General features: G+C 46.6%; 1 protein-coding gene across 1 annotated transcript; it reads left to right on the top strand.

Moving 5' to 3' along the window:
* The first annotated feature begins 515 nt into the window (after positions 1–515).
* Scamp2 (secretory carrier membrane protein 2) lies at positions 516–23236 on the top strand. The gene is made up of 9 exons (XM_046427991.2): positions 516–687; positions 12262–12330; positions 12749–12847; positions 14760–14877; positions 15746–15874; positions 16464–16623; positions 17727–17828; positions 21385–21505; positions 21738–23236. Exons 1-9 carry the CDS (start codon positions 631–633, stop codon positions 21870–21872), a joined length of 990 nt encoding a protein of 329 aa, XP_046283947.1. The 5' UTR covers positions 516–630; the 3' UTR covers positions 21873–23236.
* Positions 23237–23337: the final 101 nt, after the last annotated feature.

Raw genomic sequence — 23337 nt, forward strand, 5'->3', positions numbered from 1 at the left:
TTAGCCATCTCCTCTATGACCGAAAATCCATTACTGAACTCCCTCGTTCACTTAATAAATGCCTAATGACCAGGTTCAAATTCCCACCGTGTGGGTCAAGAAATCCTTATCCCTAAAAGGAGCTGCACAGTCCTCGTCTTTCTCTTTCTTGGAGGATTGTTCTTCAAAGGAGAACCCTTCTGCTTGACTTCTTACCCTTGTCCCCCGCCCTCGAAACTATGTAGAATTTCCAAACTTGCACTCTAGGGAAAGAAATAAGTTTCCTGTCCCACTTTTGAGAGTTTACTTTGGAAACTCAAAGTTGGAAGGTATCAGACTGAGACAGTTGGGAATGACTAGGATCCGGCCCCTGGGTCCTACTTCTTCTGTGCTACCCCAACCCTGGAAGCATCAACACAGCGAAGACGTGGATGGAAACAAAAAGCCCACCCACAGTTCTCAAGTGGGCTGGGCAGGAGGCGGAGTGGGCCTCTGTGACGTTGCAGGGACACGCCCCCTGGGCGGGCGCTGCGCCTGCGCTAGAACTGTTGCCTCGCTCCCGGAAGTGGAGGATCTAGACAGAGCGCCGCTGGGTCTGGGTGCCCGGAGGCAGCAGCGCTCGCGGAGCTTGCCCGCTGGCCCTCGACCGCCATGTCGGCCTTCGACACCAACCCATTTGCGGATCCAGTGGACGTAAACCCCTTCCAGGTAGGACTCCCAACTTACAGATCTATCTAGAACCAAGGGCCGCCGCCCGGGCCTTTTTCGCCAGAGCCGAGAGACGTGGCGTAGGAGGGACGGGCTATTTGTCCAATGGGAGAGCGAGCTCTGAGGGAAGGCCTATCATAGCGTCTGGGGGCGGGACTAGCAGCAGGTGGAACTGCGAAGGGGGCGGGGCGCTGCAGCTTGGGAAGAGGTGGGATCTTCAAGCACCTGGGGATGTAGTCCTTCTGATTTGGCCGTTCACTGTGGAGAAGGGTACTGGAGAGGCAGTCGGACCCTTGGGGAGATGCCTTAGTGTCAGGGAGGGTAGCACAATATGACTATTACATTTCTGCAGTCTTGAAAAGACACCTGTCTTGAGTCACCTCAGGAGGTGACAGCAACATGATGAGGAACTTAGAAGCCTACGGTGATGGAGAAATGTGAGAAAACCAAAGCACTCTCCACCTCCACCACCAGCAGCTAAACTAGCATGTAAAGTATAGGAGAGTCCCTGAGGTTTATTAGGAAAAAAATAATAGGAGAGGGTAGGTAGATAGCTCAAGTTTTGTAACATTGAAGCCATTTCCAATGCCTCTCAATTTTAAAATAGCCTTAATAATTTCCACACCTTGGCTATGGGTCTAGTTTGGGGTGGGTTTTAGAGGATAGGAGAGCCCAGGAAGAGTCTTGAAGCAAAAGAATGTTGGTCTGATGGACCTAAGTGTAGGACAGGGTAATTGAGACTGTCCTATGAACTGGGCCTGACCTTTGGAACAAACAAGAAAGAAACAGTCTTCCTATCTAAAGCTGAAACCTTCCTGCTTTTGAGCAAAGCACAAGGATGTTCTTTTGCCAGTGAAAGGCTGGAACTCCTATTAGCTGAATGGCACCTGTGCCTCTTTTGTGTCTGCTCAAGAACAGTTTTAAAGAAGCCAACTTGTGCTGACTAGTGATTTATGAGCACAGATGTTTCTGCTCTGTCAGGTTGTCACTAGGCACGTTAACTCATCCTGTTTGTACTTTATTTTGGTCATTGGCAGCTTCAAAGTTTCCTGCAGTTATCAGGGAAATCTTGGAGGGGTCCTTCCTGTGACTCACAGCATAAGCTTTCCCACCTTGAATCTCTTCAAAGGTCAGAGCAAAAGAGACTTGAACTAAATTATTATATATTATCAGGAAAGCGAAAATTTTATGATTCTTTCATGGTTTCAAGGTGACTTTTAGCCGATGGAAACCCTCAAGGCATATTTTGGTAGCATGTTCCTTATAACGTTGGAGAATTCTGAGCATTCCTCATGTAGCTTAATGCTTCTTGACAGAGCTCTTGCAGAGACCGTGTCTCTTATATAAGTCATCTCTATTAGTTGGGTAAGGAAAGAACATTTGCATTTTTTCCTGTCAATGCCAATTGTAACAGTTTTGCTCTAATTATAAAACTGCTGCATAATACTAGGAAGGCTCCAGTAGCTTTTTAAATGGGTGGTTTTGTTTTGTTTTTTTACTGGGGTGGGGGTTGTCCTGTCAGGATCACAATTTCTGCTGACATCAGAAGCAGTTGGCCATCCAAAGAAGCAGAGAGCTTTTCTTCACTGTTAGCAGTAGCAGGATTATTTTGACCTTTATTAATAGCTCCTTGAAAGTCTTAAACCACATCTCTGGTCCCAGAAATGATTGTGCAAACTGTGAGAGAAATAACTTCTGCATTCAAGCAAGATAGTCTGCCCATCAGACAGCCCCCGGATATAGCAGGACAGGAAGCAGCTGTTAGCATATAAACCAGCAACATCTGGTAGGGAACCTTGTATGAGAAGAAGAAAACTGGCTGGCTGTAGTACTGCTCCCCCTCATCCTGTGCTGATTTTAGTTTTTAGCATTGGGAATTGAACCCAGGGGCCTTTTACCACTGAGCTACATCCCCATCCTTTTGTTTGTTTTGTTTCTGAAACAGGATCTCCTGGGTGGATGGGATTATAGGTGTGTGCCTAATTCGTGGCTTGCAGTTGTGTAGAGAGAAAGTGCTTTGGAGCTGGGTATGATGGTGAATGCCTATAATCCCAGGGGCTGGGAGGCTGAGGCAGGAGGATTGCAAGTTCAGGACCAGCCTCAGCAACTTAGTAAGACTGTGTCTCAAAATAAGAAGAGCTGGGAATGTAGCTCAGTGGGTAAGCACCCCTGGATTCAATCCCTGGTATCAAAAATAAATAAATAAATAACCAGCTTTGGATATGCGGCCCCCAGTGTCCTCCTTGTGGTCACAGCTTTCCTCTCTTTCCTTAAGATGAAATTGTCTGCTTCCCTGACTGCCAAGGCTGGGACATTGGAAGGGTGCAGCCCTTGGGAGACTGGGTGTGAACCCAGCTTCATTTACTTAAGGTGTTGGCACAGAGCTCAGGAAAGAGCAGGTGGATAGGCGATAGACTCAGAAACTGTCACACCTAGTCAGCCTCCAGAACAGTTTTTTTTTTTCCCCCTGTCTTGTCATATAATGGAGGATTGCAAAAATATACTTAGTGTTCAGAGTCCATGGTTAACTGCTAGAAATGGGAACAAGGTTAGAAATTTGTTTTAACCTTTTCAGTTTCATGATATGGAAACTAAAACATGCCAGAGTCACCAGTAAATTAGTGATGGGAAGAGGCTTAGACCTGGGCTTCATTCTGAGGACAATACTATTTTAAAGGTTTTTTTGTTTTCTTTGCACCAGGGATTGATCCCAAGGGCGTTTACCCACTTATCCCCAGCCACAGCCATTTTTATTTTTTATTTTGAAATAGGGTCTTCCTAGGTTGCTTACAACCTTGCTGAGTTGCTGAGGCTGGCTTCGAACCTGCAATCCTCTTGCCTCAGTCCCTGGGATTACAGGTGTGAACCACCATACCTGATTGTTTTAAAGGTTTTTGAATCTTAGACATTAAACTGTTTTGAGGTTATTTTAGGCTAGCTAAGGAAAGAGTAACATCATTACTATTATCACCATTCTAGAAATTGGAGTACTGGTAGTGGTGAAAATAACCAATTATTATTAGCTAAGCTCTCCCCAACCCTCAGGGTGAGAGGGATGAAATAATACAGATTTATTGTGTGGGTTTTATGTGCTAGGGCACACATGCGCACACAACACACACACACACACACACACGGAATTGAATCCAGAATTGTGAGTATGTTAAGCGTGTACTCTGCTAATGAGCTCAACCCTTAGTGTATCCTTTTTTTTAAAAAAAAAAAAAAGATGTAGTTTTTAGTTGTTGATGGACCTTTATTTTATTCATTTATTTATATGTGGTGCTGAGAATCAAACCCAGTGCCTCACACATGCCAGGCAAATGTTCCACCATTGAGCCACAACCCCAGCCCCCTTATTGTGCTTTTTTAAGGTAGTAGTTTAAACCAGTATATGTTCTGGGTAATGGTAGTTTTGAAAGGTGGTCAGATAGGTTTGGGAATCCCTACCTATTCCTTTTTTTTTTTTTTCCCTGGTACTGGAGATTTAACCCAGGATACTTAATCACTGAGCCACATCCCCAAAGACCTTTTTATTTTTATTTTTTATTTGAGACAGGGTTTCACTAAGCTATTTAGGGCTTTGCTAAGTTGCTGAAGCTGGCCTTGAACTTGTGTTCCTCCTGCCTCAGCCTCCCAAGTTACTGGGATTACAGGCATGTGCCATCACACCCAGCCTATTCCATCTTTCTTGAAGGTAACAAGTCTTATTTGTTTGTTAAGAAATCATAAAATAAAGAAATCTGCTCAACTTTATTTGACCCAGCATTTCTCAAGTTATTCAACTGGAACCTTGTTTCTTACTCTTGTGAAAGCCAGTGAAACTCCCAGTGCATTGTTGACTTCCCCATCCAAGTTCTTTATCAAGCCCCTATTCACACCCCATGATGTTGGCATGGGCTTTTATGACCCCTTCCTTAAGTGTGGTTATAGTTGGGATTATTAGAAAACTTCCTGCAAAGTAAAAACTATGTGTGGAAAGTCACAAGAGTGCAGCAGAGGCTTACCAAACTCCTAGGAGGAAGCAGAAAACTGCAAGCCAAGTGTTGACCATTTCACAACCTCCACTGGCACACCCCTAATGCCTCTGTTAATTATGGCATGTCTGCTTGGTACTTCTGGGTATTTGGGTTCCTGCTGTGGAAAGATTCTAGGGTGTCTGCCCCAAAAGTAAAGTTTCTCACTAAGTCTTGTCAGGTATTGAAGAAGTGGAAAGCTAAAAGGAGGCACTGTACTGTACATTTTATTTTTCGTAGTTGGTAAAAGTCAGACCACCCAGGCAAATGCCAGAGCTGCTTTCTTAGTTGGTCCTTTTGCCAGATTTTCCCAGACAGAGAACAGTGATCTCAAGAGGGGGAGTAGAAGAGGTGGTGATGCTGAACAGAGGAAGCCTTTCAGTGTTCAGAGTTGCCAAATCACAATCTCACTTTCACACATTGCCTCCTTGCAGTTAAAAGATAATCTCAGTGCTGTGATTGCTTCTCAAGGATTTGAAACATTTTTCTCCTGTGGGAGGAGAAAGTGGTGGCAGAAAAGTGATTTGGGTGTGAAGAAAGTTACATGGAGTTCCCTGCATAGACATGAGGACTTTGCCACTTCCCAGAGAGGGTTGTCCAGTTTTAACTGTAACTTTGGGAATTCTTAGAATCATGAAGTGGACCTGGTACCACTGTCCTATGGAACAGGAGCATTGTCTTAAGAAATTTGAGAGTGTCAAGGTTTTTATATCTTAGGGCTAACGGAAAGCTGCCCAGATGGGAATATTCTTGCCTTTATGGTTTGCACCTGGAGCCAGGCTTGTTAGAATTTGGCTGGAGATTCAGGTGAATTTGGACTCTATACTTCTGTTAAATTTTCTCTGGAGCCACTATGTGTAGGATAATCCTATATTCAGGGAATGGTAATATTTAACCAGGACAGACGAAGGGTACTTGCCATTCATTCAGAGAATAGGGCTGTGCACATTTGCAAGGTGTGACTCAGCCAGTAAGTGCCCCTTTGAGACGCTGACACATTTGTGCAGGTCATTGAGGCCCTGCTGCTATGCAGACCAGTGCAGGAGAGCAAGGTAAATGGGCACGTGGTCATTGGTCAGATAGAGCTTCTAATCCAGCAGGAGAACCAAGAATACTCACTGATAGGACAGCACAGCATGAGTAGGATGATGTCAGTGTGCAAGAGGAACTGTGAGGAATCTTGGGAGGAAGGACAGAGCCATACAGGAATACCGTGGTATTCTGTCTCTGACCCTGTTCTCTCTACCTTCACTTACCATGACCTCAGAACAGCATTCACACACCAGTGATCCTAGATCCTGATCTCAAACTCTCTATCTTGAACTTCTAACTAGTATTTTACAGCTCCCAACTGGATCTTTCCGGCTATTTCAACCAGATATAATCCATAGGTGTCTCTAACCCGATTTAGAATCTTCTTAGATCCCCTCCCTACCTATCATACCCAGCCTGAAAAACCTGTTTTTCCTTTCCTGTCATCATTATCGTAGTTAATGGTGGCAGTGTTCACTAGTCACCCAAGCTAGCAACCCCCAGCTCCCAACTCCTTCCTTTCCCTTCCCTTCTTGCCCTGCAGTCCTTCCATTTCCCCACCAACCTAGAGTTGCCAAACTGTGGCATCAACCTGAGAAGGTCTCTGGAGTTCTTCCTTCCTTCTCCATCCCTAGCTGCCACTTCTTAGTTCAGTCCTCAGTGTCTCCCATGTTGATGGTCTTGTTCCAGCCAGAGCTCCAGCCATCATCCTTCCGGCATATTCACGTTCCTCACTGCTGCCAGATCATGGCATACCCTGCTCACACATCTCTGGTTGTTACCTATTACCTATAAGGTCAAGTCCAAACTCTTTCACCCTGGCCTTGCCCTTGTGAGTCTGGTTTCCTGATACTCCTGGCTTCTCTCCACATACCCCACTCCACAGCCTCCATAACCACCTCCTATTTCCTGAACACTTGCAAGCTTTTTTTTTTGGGGGGGGGGGTGGTGCTGGGTATTGAACTCAGGAGCACTCTACCACTGAGATACTTCCCCAGCCCTTCTTAATTTTTATTATGAGATAGGGTCTTCCTAATTTGCTGAGGCTTGAACTTGGGGATCTTTCTGCCTCAGCCTCTGGAGTCTCTGAGCCAGCGTCAGTCAGCCCAGTGTGTGTGATGGGGTGGGATTGAACCCAGGGGTACTCTATCATCACTAAGCTACATTCCAGCAACCACCCTCCCTTTTTTTTTTTTTTTTCTTTTTTGGTATTGGAGATTGAACTCAGGGGCACTTGACCCCTGAGCCATATCCCCAGCCCTTTTTAAAATATATTTTATGTTGAGACAGGGTCTCACTGAGTTGCTAAGCACCTCGCTTTTGCTGAAGCTGGCTTTGAACTCTTGATCCTCCTGTCTCAGCCTCCCAAGCCATTGGGATTACAGGTGTGTGCCACCACACCTGGCCCAGCCCTTTTTTATTTTGAGACAGAGTCTCACTAAGTTGCTTAGGACCTTGCTAAGTACTGAGGCTGGCCTTGAACTTGCTATCCTCCTGCCTCAGCCTCCTGAATCACTGGAATTATAGGCATGCACCCCCCACCACCACCATTGTGTTTGTGTTTTTAAGGTAAAAATAACATGATCACATTATAGAAAATTTAGAAAACTGAAATGAAGGCATCCATATTTCTACCAGTCTTTTGCAGCCATTGTTATTTTGATGTGTATTCCTGCCAATCATTTTCATATGATTATTTTGAAAAAACTGTATTTTAGCATTTATATAACAGAGCCTTTTCTGTATTATTATGCTGTCTGCATAGCTGTGATTTTTTCTGGCTGTTCAGGCCTTCGAGGGGATGTGCACCAAAACACACTTGTGCTTTGTGTCATTAGATATTTGTCTTGCTTTTTTTCCCTCCTTTTGTAAATCCTGGTGCAATGAACATTTCCGTAAATACAAGTTTGTTTTTTTGTTGTTGTTGTTTGTTTACATGTTTTTGTCATATTTCCTTAGATAGATTCTCAGGTTCTTGGTGAGAGAGCTCGAAGAGTACTTGCGGCTCTTTGTGCCCAGGACCCAGCCAACTCCACTGGGGACAATTTTTATCATTCTGTGACACTTTCTTATTCTGTGACACTAAGCCTCATCTCAAGCAAGTAGGACTTCACCAAGGTTGGTGACTCTGCCTCCTAGAAGGAAAGACTGAGTTTTTTAATCTGTGAGATATTTCTTAATTGTGTTTATTTATTTTTTAAATATTTTATTTACATTTTAGTTTTCGGCAGAGACAACATCTTTGTTTGTATGTGGTGCTAAGGATTGAACCTGGGCCGCACCCATGCCAGGGGAGCGCACTACCGCTTGAGCCACATCCCCAGCCCCAAATTGTGTTTATTTGAAATCAGCCTCATACTGGGCACTTGGGTAGAGTGTAACATGGGAAAACGGGGAAAAGTAAGTGGGCTCAGGCCCACATAGAACCTGTGAAATGAATGGAAGGAGATTTGCAAACCAAGGAAAACAAGTGTTTCATGACCCTCAGGAGCAGAGCCCCTCCTCCCCTCTTCTTCTAGTGTCCTCCATTTCAACTGTGTGGAAATGCTCCTCAGCCCAGGTGGAGGCCTGCCTTCCCAGGCCTTTGCTTGCCTTTTCTCCTTCTTCTGGGAATCCCACCTTTCTCAGCCCTCTGGGGTGTCTATCCTCCCTCCTGACGTTACTCTGCATCTCACTTTGGTCCCTAGCACATTCATGAGGTGTGTCCACTTGTTTCATCTATCAGACTGTGGACCCTAGAAGGGTATGTATTGTGTCTTGATTGTTCTGGTGTGTTTCTTACACTGTCACTCTTTGCTGAGTAAAAAGAACTGAGTGTAGGAGTTTTTCCTTGTTATAAGTTCAGTAAAGGGCATTAGCCAGTCTGAGTGGCTGAGGGAGTTTTTAGATTGCTTCTCTCTCTTTTTTTTTTTAATATTTATTTTTTTAGTTGTAATTGGATACAATATCTTTAATTAATTAATTTATTTTTATGTGGTGCTGAAGATTGAGCCCAGGGCCTTGCCCATGGTAGGTGAGCGCTCTACTGCTAAGCCACAACCCCAGTCCCAGGTTGCTTCTCTTTTATAGGTGAAACTTAGTCCTCACCATCCTTTTAAATTACCACTTGACCCACTTAAGAACTAGTTGGTACTCAGTGAGCAGGAAAGAAAGATGATGCTGTTGGCTTCCTATTTATAACTCAGGGTGAAAGCTAATGGGGCTGGTCAAGTGTGACCCTTCCTTGAGAGACTCTCTGCGTGTGTCTTACCAAGTATGTTTCCCAAGAATCAACTCTTTGAAGTCCAGTAAGGAAACGAAGCAGAAGCCCTTGTCCATGTTCTTCTGGAGTGGGGTTCATTCATTCAGCCACACAGTGATAAAGCACCTTCCATTTGCCAAGTGTTGTATCAGGCTTGAGGAACCCTCGCTCTCTTCAGCAGTATTGTCTCATGTCCCTAGAAACAGATAGGGGTGAGTTTTTGTTTTTTGTTTTTTTTTTAAGAGAGAGAGAGAGAGAGAGAGAATTTTTTTTAATATTTATTTTTTAGTTTTCAGCAGACACAACATCTTTGTTTGTATGTGGTGCTGAGGATCGAACCCGGGCCGCACGCATGCCAGGCGAGCGTGTTACCGCTTGAGCCACATCCCCAGCCCCACTAGAAACAGATAGACTTGGGTTCAGAATCTGGTGCAGCTGCCCCTGAGATCTTAAATGAACTGCTTCCCATCTCTGGGCTTGAGCTTTTCCAGCTGCAAAATAGGAATACTCCTCCCTCATAGAGTTGTCATGAGGAGTTAAATGAGGAGATATATGGCAGACTTTCTTAGCCGGAGTCCCTCAGCTGAGCCATAGAACACAGAAGCTGACTTGAGTGACTTTTCTCATTTCTTTCCAGAATGAATATAACATGTGCATTCTAGATGCACAGGAGAGAAATCAAGTCACTATGGATAGAGAATTCCTTATGGGGCGTAAGTCTCTCAAAGAACCAGGTTGAAAGAGGCTGGCAGAACCTTCTTTTCTGATGGCTTGACACAGTGGCCAGTTCTGAAGTGACTAGAATTTCACAGTAACATGGTTATATCGTGAACCTGGCACATAATAGACACGGTAAATGTCAGCTTCCTCTCACAATTCCTCCACTTCCCTCCCTTTCTCACCAGACCTCAGATTCTCTTGAAGCTACCCACAGCTCTCAGGGGGAGCCCAGGTCTCCTCAGATGGAAAGTACCCATGTGTCTTACAGAGAGTTTTAGGCTTCTCTTCCCAGGCAAGTTGCCTTTGACCTTTGGGGCCTCTGATATCTACTAGACTTGCCTCCTGGAAAAAGTGGAGGCATTTTTTTCCTCAAATCTTTACTGAGTTGCTGTTCTGCCTTGGCTCCTTCACCAGGCCCCAGGGAGCAAAAAGGATAAACTAGTCCTAGATGCACTTGGCTGCACAGCATTACCAGCCTGTTAGTGGAGACAAAAATCTGTTCATGATGAGCCTTGTGAGGACCTAAGGGCCAAGCCTTTAAGATTTTAGAAAAAGGAAGGGGGATCCATATGGACGGGTAGTCACTCCCTTCATCTTTATCCTGTCCCAACATCCCCTACTGAACTGCCATTGGCATCTCAACATGGGTCTGGAGGTTGTCTATTAAACATGTACACCTTGGCCAGATATATATGTGCCAGCACTTGAAACCACTACCAGGGCTGCCCCTCTGTTCCTCTGTCCTATGGTGATTCAGACTCAATTAACCAGTTCCTTGGCTGGTGGGTCTGATTTCAGTGACTTCAGCTCACTCAGTCCACTCTGGGTCGAGTCTGAAAGGGAAACAGATACTGAGCCCCACATCTTCCTTGCAAGAAGTCTGTTAATCCTGAGAGAAAATTGCTACTAGTTGTTCAGCTAAAAAATAACCTCAGAACCAATTCCTCCAGCTCCATGTGGTCTCCTAAACCTCATCTTGTCACTTTATTCAAGTCACAGGAGCCACTAGATAAGAGGTCGTATCCAGCAGAAGGGTCATGGTCACAGTGTCTGTTTCAGAGGAGGTTGGAGGGCAGTGGGACTGCCTGGGATGAGGCCTGTCCAGGGACAAAAGCTCTAGGCTGGGCCCTGGGGGTGGTCACACAGACTCAACTTCTAGTTGCTGGCAGCATGGGTGGGAAGATAAGAATTAGTTAACAAAACAAACACACAAACAAAACCAGGGAACATGTTCAGACTGACCCTCATCTTCATCTCTGTAAATATTCAGAATAGGAAATTAGCTCCTGCTTTGAATCCTAGGACAAGTTACTTCATCATGTGAGTGTCACTTTTTCCATACCTATAAACAACTCCTATAAATGGAAGGAGTTGTTCTCTGAGGGTCTGAGTTTGAAAGGAGAACAGATACTGAGCCTCAACACTTTAACATTATGTTGAAGAGTTGGGTCTATGGAAGTTTCCAGTAGTGCTTTTCTGGTGGAGGCAAGACTGAGCCTGAAAGACAGGAGCCTGTGGTCGAGTAGCAAGGGGCTGGGAGTGGGATGCAGAGATTCAGGGCTGGTGATAGCCTGGCACCCCTTATGGCTAATTTTCCCAGAGCCTCTGCATGGCCTGAATAGGACCTGAACCCTGCACCTGTGACCAGGAAGCGGGGAAGATGTGGGGTCAGGGTGAAAACAGACTGTTTCATGCCACCAGGGGTGTTGTTTGGGTGAAGAGAAGGACGGGAATCTTGAGCCAGGGGCCAGACAGGAAACAGAGGATTAGAAACTTGGGACAAGGTTGTATTCTGAGGACTTGCACTTTTTGAAAAGAATCCTCCCAAAAACCAGAACAAAAGGTTTTCTTGGCTTTTCATCTGAGTGAGCCCTTCATATCTCTACTCCTAGCAAGTATGCCTGATTTAATAAAATCAGCACTGGCAGCCTGCAGTATTGTTTTTGTTCTAAGACCTTAAACTGTCCTTTAAAAAAGAAGAGGAGCTGAGCATGGTGGTGCATGCTGTAATCATAATGACTTGAGAAACTGAGGGAGGAGGATTGCAAGTTCAAGGCTAGCCTTAGCAACTTTCTGAAGCCCTACTTCAAAATTAAAAACAAAAAATTAAAGAGGAATACATACTTCCTATAGAATAATAGATAAAATAGCACAGAAGGGGGCTAAATGACAGGTAAGCCTCCACCTTCACCACCCCATCCACCTCATCTACTCCCCCCACCAAAAAAAAAAAAAAAAAGCCCACTCCTAGAAGGCAAGTTCTATGAACCATCCTGTATCTGTAAGGCACTGATGAGCAACTGTGTGGTGCTGCTTCTAGGCCTCAGGCTGGGTCTGGATCTTTTCTGAGATGTCATTTGAGCTGAACTATTTATAGAAAGGGCTAGGGGATACGGCTACAGTGTGGCAGGGTGGCCCAGAAGCCTGCAGGAGAGGCTTTTCGGGGCACTGGGCAGGGATCATCATCCTCACTACGGCCAGGTGTCATGGAGTTGCCTGCTCTGGCCTTTCGCCAGGGCACTCTCATCTCCTCATGTATCTAATGCCTCTTTTTCACCTTCACAGGATCCCTCTGTGACACAGCTGACCAGTGCCCCACAGAGTGGCCTTGCTGAGTTCAACCCCTTCTCAGAGGTTGGTGAGCGTGCGTGTTCTCTTGAGTCCTGGGATCCTTTGGTGGTGCCAAGATCGCTGGGGCAAGGAACTATGGCAGAGAAAGAAGCAGCTCTCAAAATCTGTAGTCCTCAAGGGTACAATCCTAATATGAACTCAGGGTGGGAGTAAGGAAACATCATCAAAGGTTCTCTGCAATTCTCCTGTTGGGATATATGAACTGGGCCCCTCCCTGAGGAGGGCAGAGAACTAGTGGAGGTTCCTGGGTCCAGCAAGGCTGGGGTTACTGGGTTAGGGATCATATTGCCCTGAACTTGAGGCTTGTTGGCCAAGAGTCTGCAGAGGAAGGCCAAAAGCAAGCCCAGAGGAATTCCCCTCACCCCGTGGGCTTTCCATTAGTAGAACTCACCTATTTCCCCCTTTGATCTGTCCCACACAGACAAATGCGGCCACAACGGTTCCTGTCACACAACTCCCTGGGCCCTCACAGCCAGCAGTTCTCCAGCCCTCAGTGGAACCAACACAGCCAAGCCCCCAGGTACTATTGACATCGAATCCATTGGCTTCTCCTGCAATGTGGGCAGATCCATGACTGAGCCCTGAGGCTGGGGGGGAACAGAGGACCTTAATCACTGGCTCCCCTTCAAGGGTCTTCTTGCAAAATTCTTTGGAACTGGTCACTTACAAGTGTAGGGGCTAATTGCCAACTGAAGTACTCACCAGGCTGTGGTCCTTGGTGTATTCAGAGAAAGAATTTGTTCCATTTTACCATTCCAGGTCCTCTTGAAGCCTTTGCCTTATTCTTTATTACTTGGGGCCCAGAATATCTTTATCTATCTTTCTATGGCCCTATTTCTATATCTGTCTCTCTCCCTCTCTCCAACTGGGCTGAGGATAAAACCCAGGGCCTTGTGCATGCTAGGCAAACACTGTACTACCGAACTACATTCTTGGCCCTACACCCCCAGCCCATCTCTATTGATTTTAACCTAATTTATTCCTGCTTTTCTTCATATTTTCCCTTGTCCTTCACCAGATATGGTGAATTTTGTCTGCTTTATGCCCAACACTCCATTCTGTCAACTTCCAACCCTATCCCCAGGCTCCTCCTACCTGAGGCTCCTTGCTGCCCCATTGAGTGTGGCCCACAGTGGAATTGTGTGTTACAGCTTCTGCCTAGGCAGATTGGCAAGTTCCTGCCTGCCTGATTCCTGGCAGTGGGTGAGCTCTCAGAGAGGCAGATGCTACTAGGAGGAGATAGTATTCTCAGAGACAGCTACATGTGAAAGCTTCCAAAGGTAGGCCCAGTGTAGATGCCAAGAGGGAGGCTGGGCATCTACCCTGCCCACACTGGCCCTAGAACCCTGTGGAGGTGAGGCAAGCCTTACATGCAGGGATGACTTTATTTCAGCAGTGTGGTGGGCTGCAGGGATCCAGGCCCTGCTCAGATGAAGGCAGGAAAGGGGAAAGGAGACTAAGACCATCAATGTGGTACTGAGGTCTGTTCTCCTGCTTCTGCCTCCAGTGCTTGAAGTTCACCTCCCAAAGGCAACCTTAGCTCTTTGGGGAACTCCTTTTGGTAAAAGGTGTGTTGTGAATGTATGCTAAGTTTGTCATTCTCTGAGATGACCTGCTCCCTAAAGAAGACTGTAGAAGGAACCTGGCCAAACAGTGACAGGAGCCTGCAGGAACAGGGCTCTAGGCCCCATTCTGCTCAGTCTCACCAGAGCGTCACTGAGCTCCCTCACTCAGATGCTCAGCTCAGCCTGCAGAGGAGATAAAGCATGGACTCTGCACACTGTGAAAGCCAGGCAGGGCTGTGCCTCCGGGCTTGTCTGGGGAGTGTCCAGTCACAGTTCAGGTGATCAGCTCTATTGAGATGGGCTTCTGGAGGCAGCTCCTGCGGGTGGGCAGGGATGGTAGAGAGTTTAAATACAGATCCCTGGGGCTCTATCCCTGACCTCAAGTGTCTCCTCTCTGTACTCACTGCTGAAAGCTTTGCACTATTCCCTCTTCACATGCCCACTCCAGGCTCTTCACGTAAGGCATGAGTCTCTAGGTTTCTGGCTTCATTTAGTCTCTTGTGAAGTTTTCTTCCCTCTGCTATAACCCCAAAGGTCATTAACTGAACTCAATGCAGACTCCAGTTTGGGGAATAAGGAGGGCGTCATGGGGGATTCTTTTCTTAGCTCAAGATTAGGGATAAGGGGAAAGGAGAACCCTAGTAATAGCTTAGTGGCCAGAGGGTGGCGTAGGGGCAATGGGAGATAGATCCCCTTGGCCTCTCTGTGGCAGTCCTCAGTTTTCCAAGACACTGTGGGGCTGGTACCTCCTCTGGTACTCCCTACTTGATCTTCTTATTTGGTACAAGGTGCCTTTGCCTGCCTTACCCAAGCTGACACTATTCCTTTGTCTCTAATGTCTGGCTGCCCTCCACCCCATTCTCTCAGGCTGTGGCAGCTGCAGCCCAGGCAGGCCTGCTCCGGCAGCAGGAGGAACTAGACAGGAAAGCTGCTGAGCTGGAACGCAAGGAGCGGGAGCTACAGAACACTGTGGCCAGCTTGCATGGTAAGGGAGGCTGCTGGAGCCTCAGCCCACCCTGCCTGGTACAGGAATGTCCTCAACCCTGCACAGATTGCCCTCCCAGCACTCATCCTGAGCCACCTTCTTCCTGGGGTAGCTGCAGAACTTCAAGGAATTCTTGGTCTTCTCAGAAGGGCACCAGTCCTAGGGGAGAGCAATAAGTTGGAAGTCTGGAGACCTACAGTGTAGACTTGATGTAGATTATTTTTGCACTCCTTTCCAGCTCTGAAATTCTTTTTCTTTTTTCCAGTAGTGGGAATTGAACTCAGGGTCTTATGTATTCTAGGAAGACATTCTACTATAGCTACCACCCTAGCCCTTTTTAAAAATTTTAGTTTAGTTTTTCTGGTACTGGGGATTGAACCCAGAGGCACTTCAACACTGAGCCACATCCCTAGCCCTTTTTAAAAATTTTTATCTTGAGACAGGGTCTCATTAAGTTGCTTAGGGCTTCACTAAGTTGCTGAGGCTGGCCTCAAACTTGTGATTCTCCTATCTGAGCCCCTCAAGTAGCTAGGATTAGAAGTGTGTGCCACTATGCACCCAGCCTGAAATTCTGATTCTTTGATAGCATGGGGCAGGCAGTGGTCCCACGATTTCTTACTCATGATGATGACCCTAGTTATCTTGTTTGTGGGCTTGTTATTAATAAAAATAATTACTTAGACCATTTAGCTCTCTACTTCCCAGTGCATTTGGGCTTCATTATCTTTGAGTGAGCTTATTTAAAGGTGTCTCTTCGGGAACATTTACAATCTTCCATCCCACTCATGCTCCTGCTTGTGGTAGGCCCTCTGCAAACTCTGGTTTGCCTGTAAACTGGGCCAGCATGTGCATTTCTCTTTCCACACAGTGAGAGAAAACAACTGGCCAGCCCTGCCCTCATGGTGCCCTGTCAAGCCCTGCTTCTATCAGGATTTCTCCGCTGAGATCCCTGCTGACTACCAGCGGATATGCAAGATGCTGTACTATCTCTGGATGTGTGAGTCCAACTCCTGCCCTCAGAGTTCAGGGGTGCAGTGGGTCTCTTTTTGGTCAGCTTATTCTTCTCTGGTGTTGACACTTTCTTCAGACTTCAGCTTTCCTGATACCTAGCTGTGTAGGGACCTCCCTATACAGGGTGCTCTCTTCTTAAGAGGGTCAGTCGAGACCACTTAGCACATAGAGTGGAACTAGGCAGACTTCTAAGTCCCTGTAAAGCTCACTGCTCTAAAAGGCCCATTTTAGGTGAAAGCCTCTCTCTCAGGCTCCTAGGTTCCTGTGGGTGAGAAAAGAGATTCTGTAGCTCTTTTGTGGGCCACTAGGGCTAGGGAAAAAGTTACTTCCCAAAGATCAGCCCTGGAACTGCACTTCCCCATGACTACTTCCCAGAGACCTGGGCTGTCCTGTTACCTCTCAGGAACTTAATTTTGAGGTTCCTGAAACCAGGGTTTGGGAACTGAGATTCTTTACTATTTTTGTAGCTGTCATATAGCATGGACCTCACTTCCTCTCCTAAGGAATGGCTTGCCCTGTCGGGGAGCCTTCAGCTGCCTTGGCTTAGTTTGTTTCTCTCCTCTCCCCTTGACCAGTGCATTCAGTGACCCTGTTTCTGAACCTGCTTGCCTGTCTAGCCTGGTTCACAGGCAACAGCGCCAAGGGAGTGGACTTCGGCCTCTCGATCCTGTGGTTTGTGATCTTCACCCCCTGTGCCTTCCTTTGTTGGTACCGACCCATCTATAAGGCCTTTAGGTGAGTGGGACTGTGGCAAAGAGTGAGGGTTAGGTTGGCATCCCAGTAGTAGGTGACAGACCCCAAGCCTGGGGTCCCATCCCCCTAGTGTATAATAGAGTGGTGTGGAAATTTGGTTTCCTAGTGCCACCCAGAGCCAGAGCAGACAAAAACAGGAGCCATTTTCTTCAGTTGGACCTGAACTCTGCTCTAGGCCCTGTCCACAAATGAGGTAAGGAGATCTAGAGAAGGGATATGGAGCCTCATTTGCCATCCCACTGCACCCACACTTGCTGGCAGGGAGATATTTCAGTTGCTAGGAAGAAGGGTCCTCAGAGAACTCCCCTTGGAGTCTCTAAGTGTGCTTAAGAGTGTCAAGCGGATGTTCTTGGTGGCCTCTCTCTTATGTTCACTTGTATACCCCGTTGACTCTTGGGTATCTGATGAGTGCCAGTGCCTAGGTTAGATAATGTGAACATGAATGGCTACATCTCATAGACCCCTAAGGGTTTTGGAATTGTACCTCCGGGTTGATGTTTTCAGAACTGAAATGGGTCAGGGCCCAACTGCATGATCCCATGCATCTTCAGGCAGGACCTGAATACTGCAGGGTACAGCGGTGGAGGTGCTCAACCGATAAAGAGCCTTATCTGATATTCCTACTCTCCATTCCCCAGGTCTTTTGTCCATTTTGTCCATCCAGGTCTTCACAGGTTTTGTGGTGTGGTGGCAGTTGTGTTGAACTCAGGGCCTCTACCACTAAGCTGTGTCCCAACCCCAGGCTTACAGTTTTTACTATTAGAGATTTATGCCTTTTGCTTAGATTTTTATTGCCTCCTATGAAATGCAGGTACTGCAGGAGATGGAGTGTTAGGCTCTTTATATTATCCTTTGGGTGAATAATTTTATCAGGGAGGCAGTAAAAGCCAACCCTTCTTGATTTTTTGGGTAGATATCCATGTGCTTATGTCCTTATGGACAGTGGGACTGGTTCCCTGGGGCCCTGGCTACTTGTCCATCCTGCTTCCTGGCCCCTAGTTAAAATAGATGTCATACAAAGTAAGGAAGGCTCAGGAAATGGCCCAAGCCCTCTCGTGACTTCTTATTTCCCTGTCTCTCCACAGGTCCGACAACTCTTTCAGCTTCTTCGTGTTCTTCTTTGTATTTTTTTGTCAAATAGGGATCTACTTTATCCAGTTGATTGGCATGCCTAACCTGGGGACCAGGTGAGACCTGAGGCATCACAGTGGGAAGTAGGCTTTGAATGTAGGGCTCAGCCTCTCTTGCCCTGTTTACTAGCTCCCAGAGAACTCCATGGATGACCCCAATTCTACCACAGTGGGAGTGGGTGGATGGGCCTGCCTCTGGATCTGCCTTGAGTAAGTTTCCTGTTACTTAACTCACCATTCTTAAGGTGGTGAGTATAGGTGAACTTGGCTTGAATCCTTAGGGCTGTATGCTGTGCTGGATTATAGCCTCTTCCTCCCAGAGGCTGAGGGATGACCTGGCCTTTATAGACACTGAGCTGCAATGTCCAGAGACATTGTAACTGCAGGAGACAGGGCCCAGCTTCCCCTGTGTAGGCTTCTTCCTGCTGTCCTCCCTGAGCACCTGGCTGACTTGAGTTTTCTGGCTACCTTGGTCCTCAACTCAAAATTGGTCTCTAGAGGAAAAGCTAGGACTGATAATTTGCCTCTCTCTTCCAGTGCACAGAGGCAGTACAGAAAGGTCAGCCAGGCACTTGGCTGAGAGCCCAAGCCTGGAAGAGTGGCACTATTTTGGTCCCCTCCCTCCAGCACAGCTGGCAAATCCAGAGCATGAGGAGAAGGCTGGCTTCCCTGGCACTCAGAGCCAGTGCCCACTGTCCTCCCACCAGCGTGCTTCCTTCTCACCCAGCTCTTCCTAATCTGCTGTCTTTTCGTGAACTAATTCAATTACTCTTTACCCTAAGCAAGATCCTTATAGAAAGGCTGTCATGGGGGGCTGGGGATACAGCTCAGTTGGTAGAGCTTGCCTTGTATGTACAAGGCCCTGGGTTCAATCCCCAGCACCACAAAACAAAGAAAAAGAAAAAAAGAAAGGATAACTGCTGTTTGCCAAGCATGGTGGCATAAACCTGTAATCCCAGATACTCCAAGGTTGAGGCAGGGGGATTGCAAGTTTGAAGCCAGCCTGGACAACTTCAGCAACTTAATGAAACCTTATCTCAAAAAATAAAAAGGACTGAGGATGTGGCCCAGTGGTAAAGTGCCCCTGGTTCAATCCCCAGAACCAAAATAATAATGATGATAATGACAATAACAACTGTTGTTCACACTCTGGCCCTGGCCTTGCCCCTCACTGCTCTGCATGGTTCCAACTAGATGTGCTCTGAAGCCTCCAATTGGTTTCTACAGCCCTTCTGTGACCATTTTCTAATTGTGTTTCACCACATCTTTTCTTGTTATTTGTTGTAAAACACTTTAACAGAATTTGCCATCGTATTTACCACCTTAACCACTGAGGAATGTAAAGTTCTGTGGCATTTAGTCAAATTTTTTTTTATTTCACTCATTTATTTTTTATGTGGTGCTGAGGATCGAACCCAGGGTCCTGCATGTGGGAGACGAGTGCTCTACCGCTGAGCCACAACCCCAGCCCCTAGTTGAAATATTTTATCAGCCCAGAAGAAAATGCCATTTCACATGGGAAGTCATTCCTCATTCTCTGCTTCCATGAACCCCTGGCAACCATTAAACTTTTTGTGTGGCTCCCTTCATATAGCATAATGTTTCCAAGATTCAGTCATGCTTTAGTATGTATTAGTACTCTGTTCCTTTGTATGACTGAATATTATTCCATTGCATGGATAATACTATATTTATTCATCAGTTGATGATCATTTGCATTCATTTCAGAATTCTTTTAGCTATTGTGAATAGTGCTAAGAACGTTTTCTGGGGGGTTTACCAGGGATTGAACTCAGGGTCACTCAACAACCACTAAGCCACATTCCCCAGCCCTATTTTGTATTTTATTTAGAGACAAGGTCTCACTGAGTTGCTTAGCACCTCACTTTTGCTGAGGCTGGCTTTGAACTTGTGATCCTCCTGTCTCAGCCTCCTGAGCCACCAGGATTTTAGGTATGTGCCACCACTCCCAGCTTGATGTGAACATTTTTATACAGAATTTAATTTGAAGATCATCTTTTGTGCATGTCTGGGTATGTGTGGTGCTGGAGATTGAACTTAGGACCTCATGCATGCTAAGCCAGCCATCTACCATTGAGCTATACCCCTAGCCTCAAGTTTTTGTTTATCTTCCCTTTGTATATCTTTCTAGGAGCAGAATTGTGAGTTATAAAGTAATTGTACTTTCTTTTGTAGTGTGGTACTAGAACTTGAACCTAGGGGCACTTTACCACTGAGCTACATCCCCAGCCCTTTTAATTTTTTATTTTGAGACAGGGACTTGCCAAGTTGCTGAGGTTAGCCTCAAACTTGCTATCCTCCTGCCTTAGTGTCTCAAGTCACTGGGATTACAGGCATGTGCCACCACACCCATCTAAGTCTACCTTTAACTTATTGAGGAGACTCTAAAGTGTTTCACACAGTACCTGAACTGCAGTGCATAAGGGTTCCACTTTCTTCATGTCCTCACCAATACTTGTTATTTTCTTTTTAATTTAAATTATTATACCACCCTAAAGATATATTTCACAGTTGTTTTGATTTGCGTTTCCTGAATGCCTAATGATATTGAGTACACTTTATGCTTCTTGGCCATTTGTGGATCTTCTTTGGAGAAATATCTGTTCTATTCTTTTGCTAACTGGGCTTTTTGTTATTGAGTTCTAAGGGTTCTTTACATATTCTGAATACTAGACTTTTACTAGATAATGTTTTCATAAGTTTTATTTTCTATTCTCTACATTAATTTCTCAGTGTCCTTTTTGCTGGGTATGTTGGCACATTCTTGTAGTCCCAACTTGGGAGGCTGAGACAGAAAGATCACAAGTTTGAAGCCAGCCTCAGCCGTTTAGTAAGACCTTATCTCAAAAAATAAAAAGGGCTGGGGGTGTGGCTCAGTGGTCAAGTGCCCCTGGGTTCAATCCCTGGTACTGGAAAAAAAAAATCCTTTCATGCACAAAAGTTATTTATTTATTAGTGCTGGGAACTGAACCCAGAGCCACATACAAGCTAAAAAGCATGTATTCAACCACTGAGCTAAAGCCCTACTCTAAAAGTTTTGAATTTTGATCAAGTCCAACTTATCTTTTTCTTTTGGTGTCATATCTAAGAAACTATTGCCAAACTTATAATCATGAAGAGTTGTTGTAAGTTTTCAAATCAGGGAGTATGAAGATAATCCCTTTTACAGATGAGGATACTGGAACTCAGGGACGTGACAAGGCTGACTAAAGACAGAACGGGCTATTCCTGAGCTAGTATGAGAAACTTGGTGCCAGGATAAATGCAGCAGGCATTCCATGCACCCCACCCCCAAGGAACAGGGGGCAGCTGCTACATCTTCTTTCTGAACCTCACATGGCTAGAAGATTCCCCATGTGAATCCATTTCTGAGGCCCCAAAGGAGGCCAACTGGAGTGGCATGGGCTGGTCAGCCCTAAAAGAGGCCTGGCCTCTCTCAGACTAAGGGCTCTGGCCCATAGCGTTCACTATATTGCAGAGAGATGTCCAGGTGGTAGTTGGGACACAGCAGCCAATTGGAAAAGAATCCCTTATGGAACTTCTGGAACCCACTCCCACTTTGCCCCCTCTGGCCCCCCTCTTCCTTTTGTAGTGGTTGGATTGCAGCCCTGTCTACACTGCAGCAAGAGTCCTTGGCCGTGTCAATCATCATGATGGTGGTGGCTGGCTTCTTTACACTATGTGCTGGGCTCTCGCTCTTCCTCCTACAGCGGGTAAGTGAGGGCCAGGCCCCAACAAGCTCAAAGAAGTAAGTGCTCGCTCTGGTCTTTGCCATGAGGGGTTCCTCACCTCTGTAGTTGGGCCTCCTAGGACATGGAGGTGTACAGCACATGCCTCCAAGACTCTTGAGTGGGCAGTTAGGCAGAGTTGGGTGCCTGGGGGCAAGTCCCTGTGGGAGTATAGCTAGAATTCTGGTGGGCCCATCACTCCACCCTCTTTCCCCAGGTGCACTCCTTCTATCGCCGGACAGGAGCTAGCTTCCAGCAGGCCCAGGAGGAGTTTTCCCAGGGCATCTTCAGCAACAGAACCTTCCGCAATGCGGCCTCATCTGCTGCCCGAGGAACCTTCCAGGGGAATTAGTGCTCCTGATTCTCCTCCCTCTGCCTCAGCCTCTTCTCTCTCCTGCCTTCTAAGCTGCACTTTCCATGGGTGCCTTATGCAGTGGTTGTGCCTAGCACTGACCCGGCGGGGGCCTCTCTTCCTCCTTCCTCAGCAACTAGCTCTCCCTTCCCCTGAGGGATGGGGAGGGAGGGACAGGGACTTTTTTTTACACAAGAGAAAAAAAATAACAAAGATGCCTTTCCTTCTCTGGTGGTGGTTTGGTAGGATTCTTTTGTCTCACTGGAAGCAGTGGGACTGAAGCTGTCTTCCTCCTGTATGCACACACACACAGAGGATCATTAGCTGGCCTGGACCTACCCTAGCTGGAATTTTCTGTTGGCATCCTGGAACTCATGTCCTGGGACCACAGTCCTTCCCCAGAAGGCCTGGCCCAAATTGGGCTCTACATAGCGAGCATGGGACCCCCACGGTCCTGCCCTGCCTGACCTGGTTGGGATAAACCTCCCAAGGGTTCCACTTTAGGTGAGCTGCAGTCTAGGTATATGGACAGGTCTGTTCCCCAGATCACTCTGGCATGGTCTCTGGGTTTCCAGAGTCTCTGGCTGGTTGCCCCAGGCTCTTCCCTGCCTCATGTTATTCACAAATATATTCATAACCTTCCTGGTGTGTGTAGCACCTTGTCCCCTCTGGCTCTGAGTCCTTTTCAGACTATGAATGTGCAATGGAGTTGGCTGGGATTGAGATAAGGAGGGATAGGACATTGGTCCCAAGTTGTCCCACCCAGCCTTTGGCATCTGCTAGGAGAGTGGGTCTTGAATGTTCTGGTGGTTTGTATGGCCCTGTTTGTTCTGTTCTCTCCTAAAGGACAGGTATTCTTTGCCTTAGCCTTAATCCTGTCCCCACCAATAGCCATTTCCATCTTGTGAAACTCTTGAGGGAGGGGGGAATCGTTCTAGAACTGTGTCCTTCAGGCAGGACAGATGAGCCATTTTTCTGAGGGTTCCAAACTAATCCTTCAGGGTTCCTTCCACACCCAGAGTAGAATCTAGGTCATCTTCCATCACTCGGGATTCTTAGGAGATGTGTTACTGTGATGCATCTCTGGGAGTTCACTGCCTGCACCTTGTCCTGCAGAGGTTGCAGGATCTGGTGTGTGGGCTGTGGGAACTTAGCAAGCTGGCCAGTCTGCAGACTCTGGGTCCTGGAGCCCGCCTGAGGCAGCCCCCTAGACTGTCGGCCCACTTAGGCCTAGAGCTACTCAGTGATAATGACAGCGACCAGGGTTTTGTAAACTCCTTTCTGGTGTTTTTCTCCTCCGTGTACAAATGTATATGTTTTGTCTAAATTTTTGTGCTTAAATAAAAATAAGACATTTTCAGACAGCACTGGTCCTGATGTCTGGGGAATGTGGGAGTACGGTGTGGTCCATCACATAGGGGTTGAAGGCTTTGGCTGGTCTTTGACAGGTGGATGAGCCCCTTCC

This window comes from Marmota monax, unplaced genomic scaffold (assembly GCF_021218885.2).
Source record: "Marmota monax isolate L192 unplaced genomic scaffold, Marmota_monax_Labrador192_F-V1.1 WCK01_AAM20220418_F8-fsc00111, whole genome shotgun sequence".
Taxonomy (NCBI): domain Eukaryota; kingdom Metazoa; phylum Chordata; class Mammalia; order Rodentia; family Sciuridae; genus Marmota; species Marmota monax.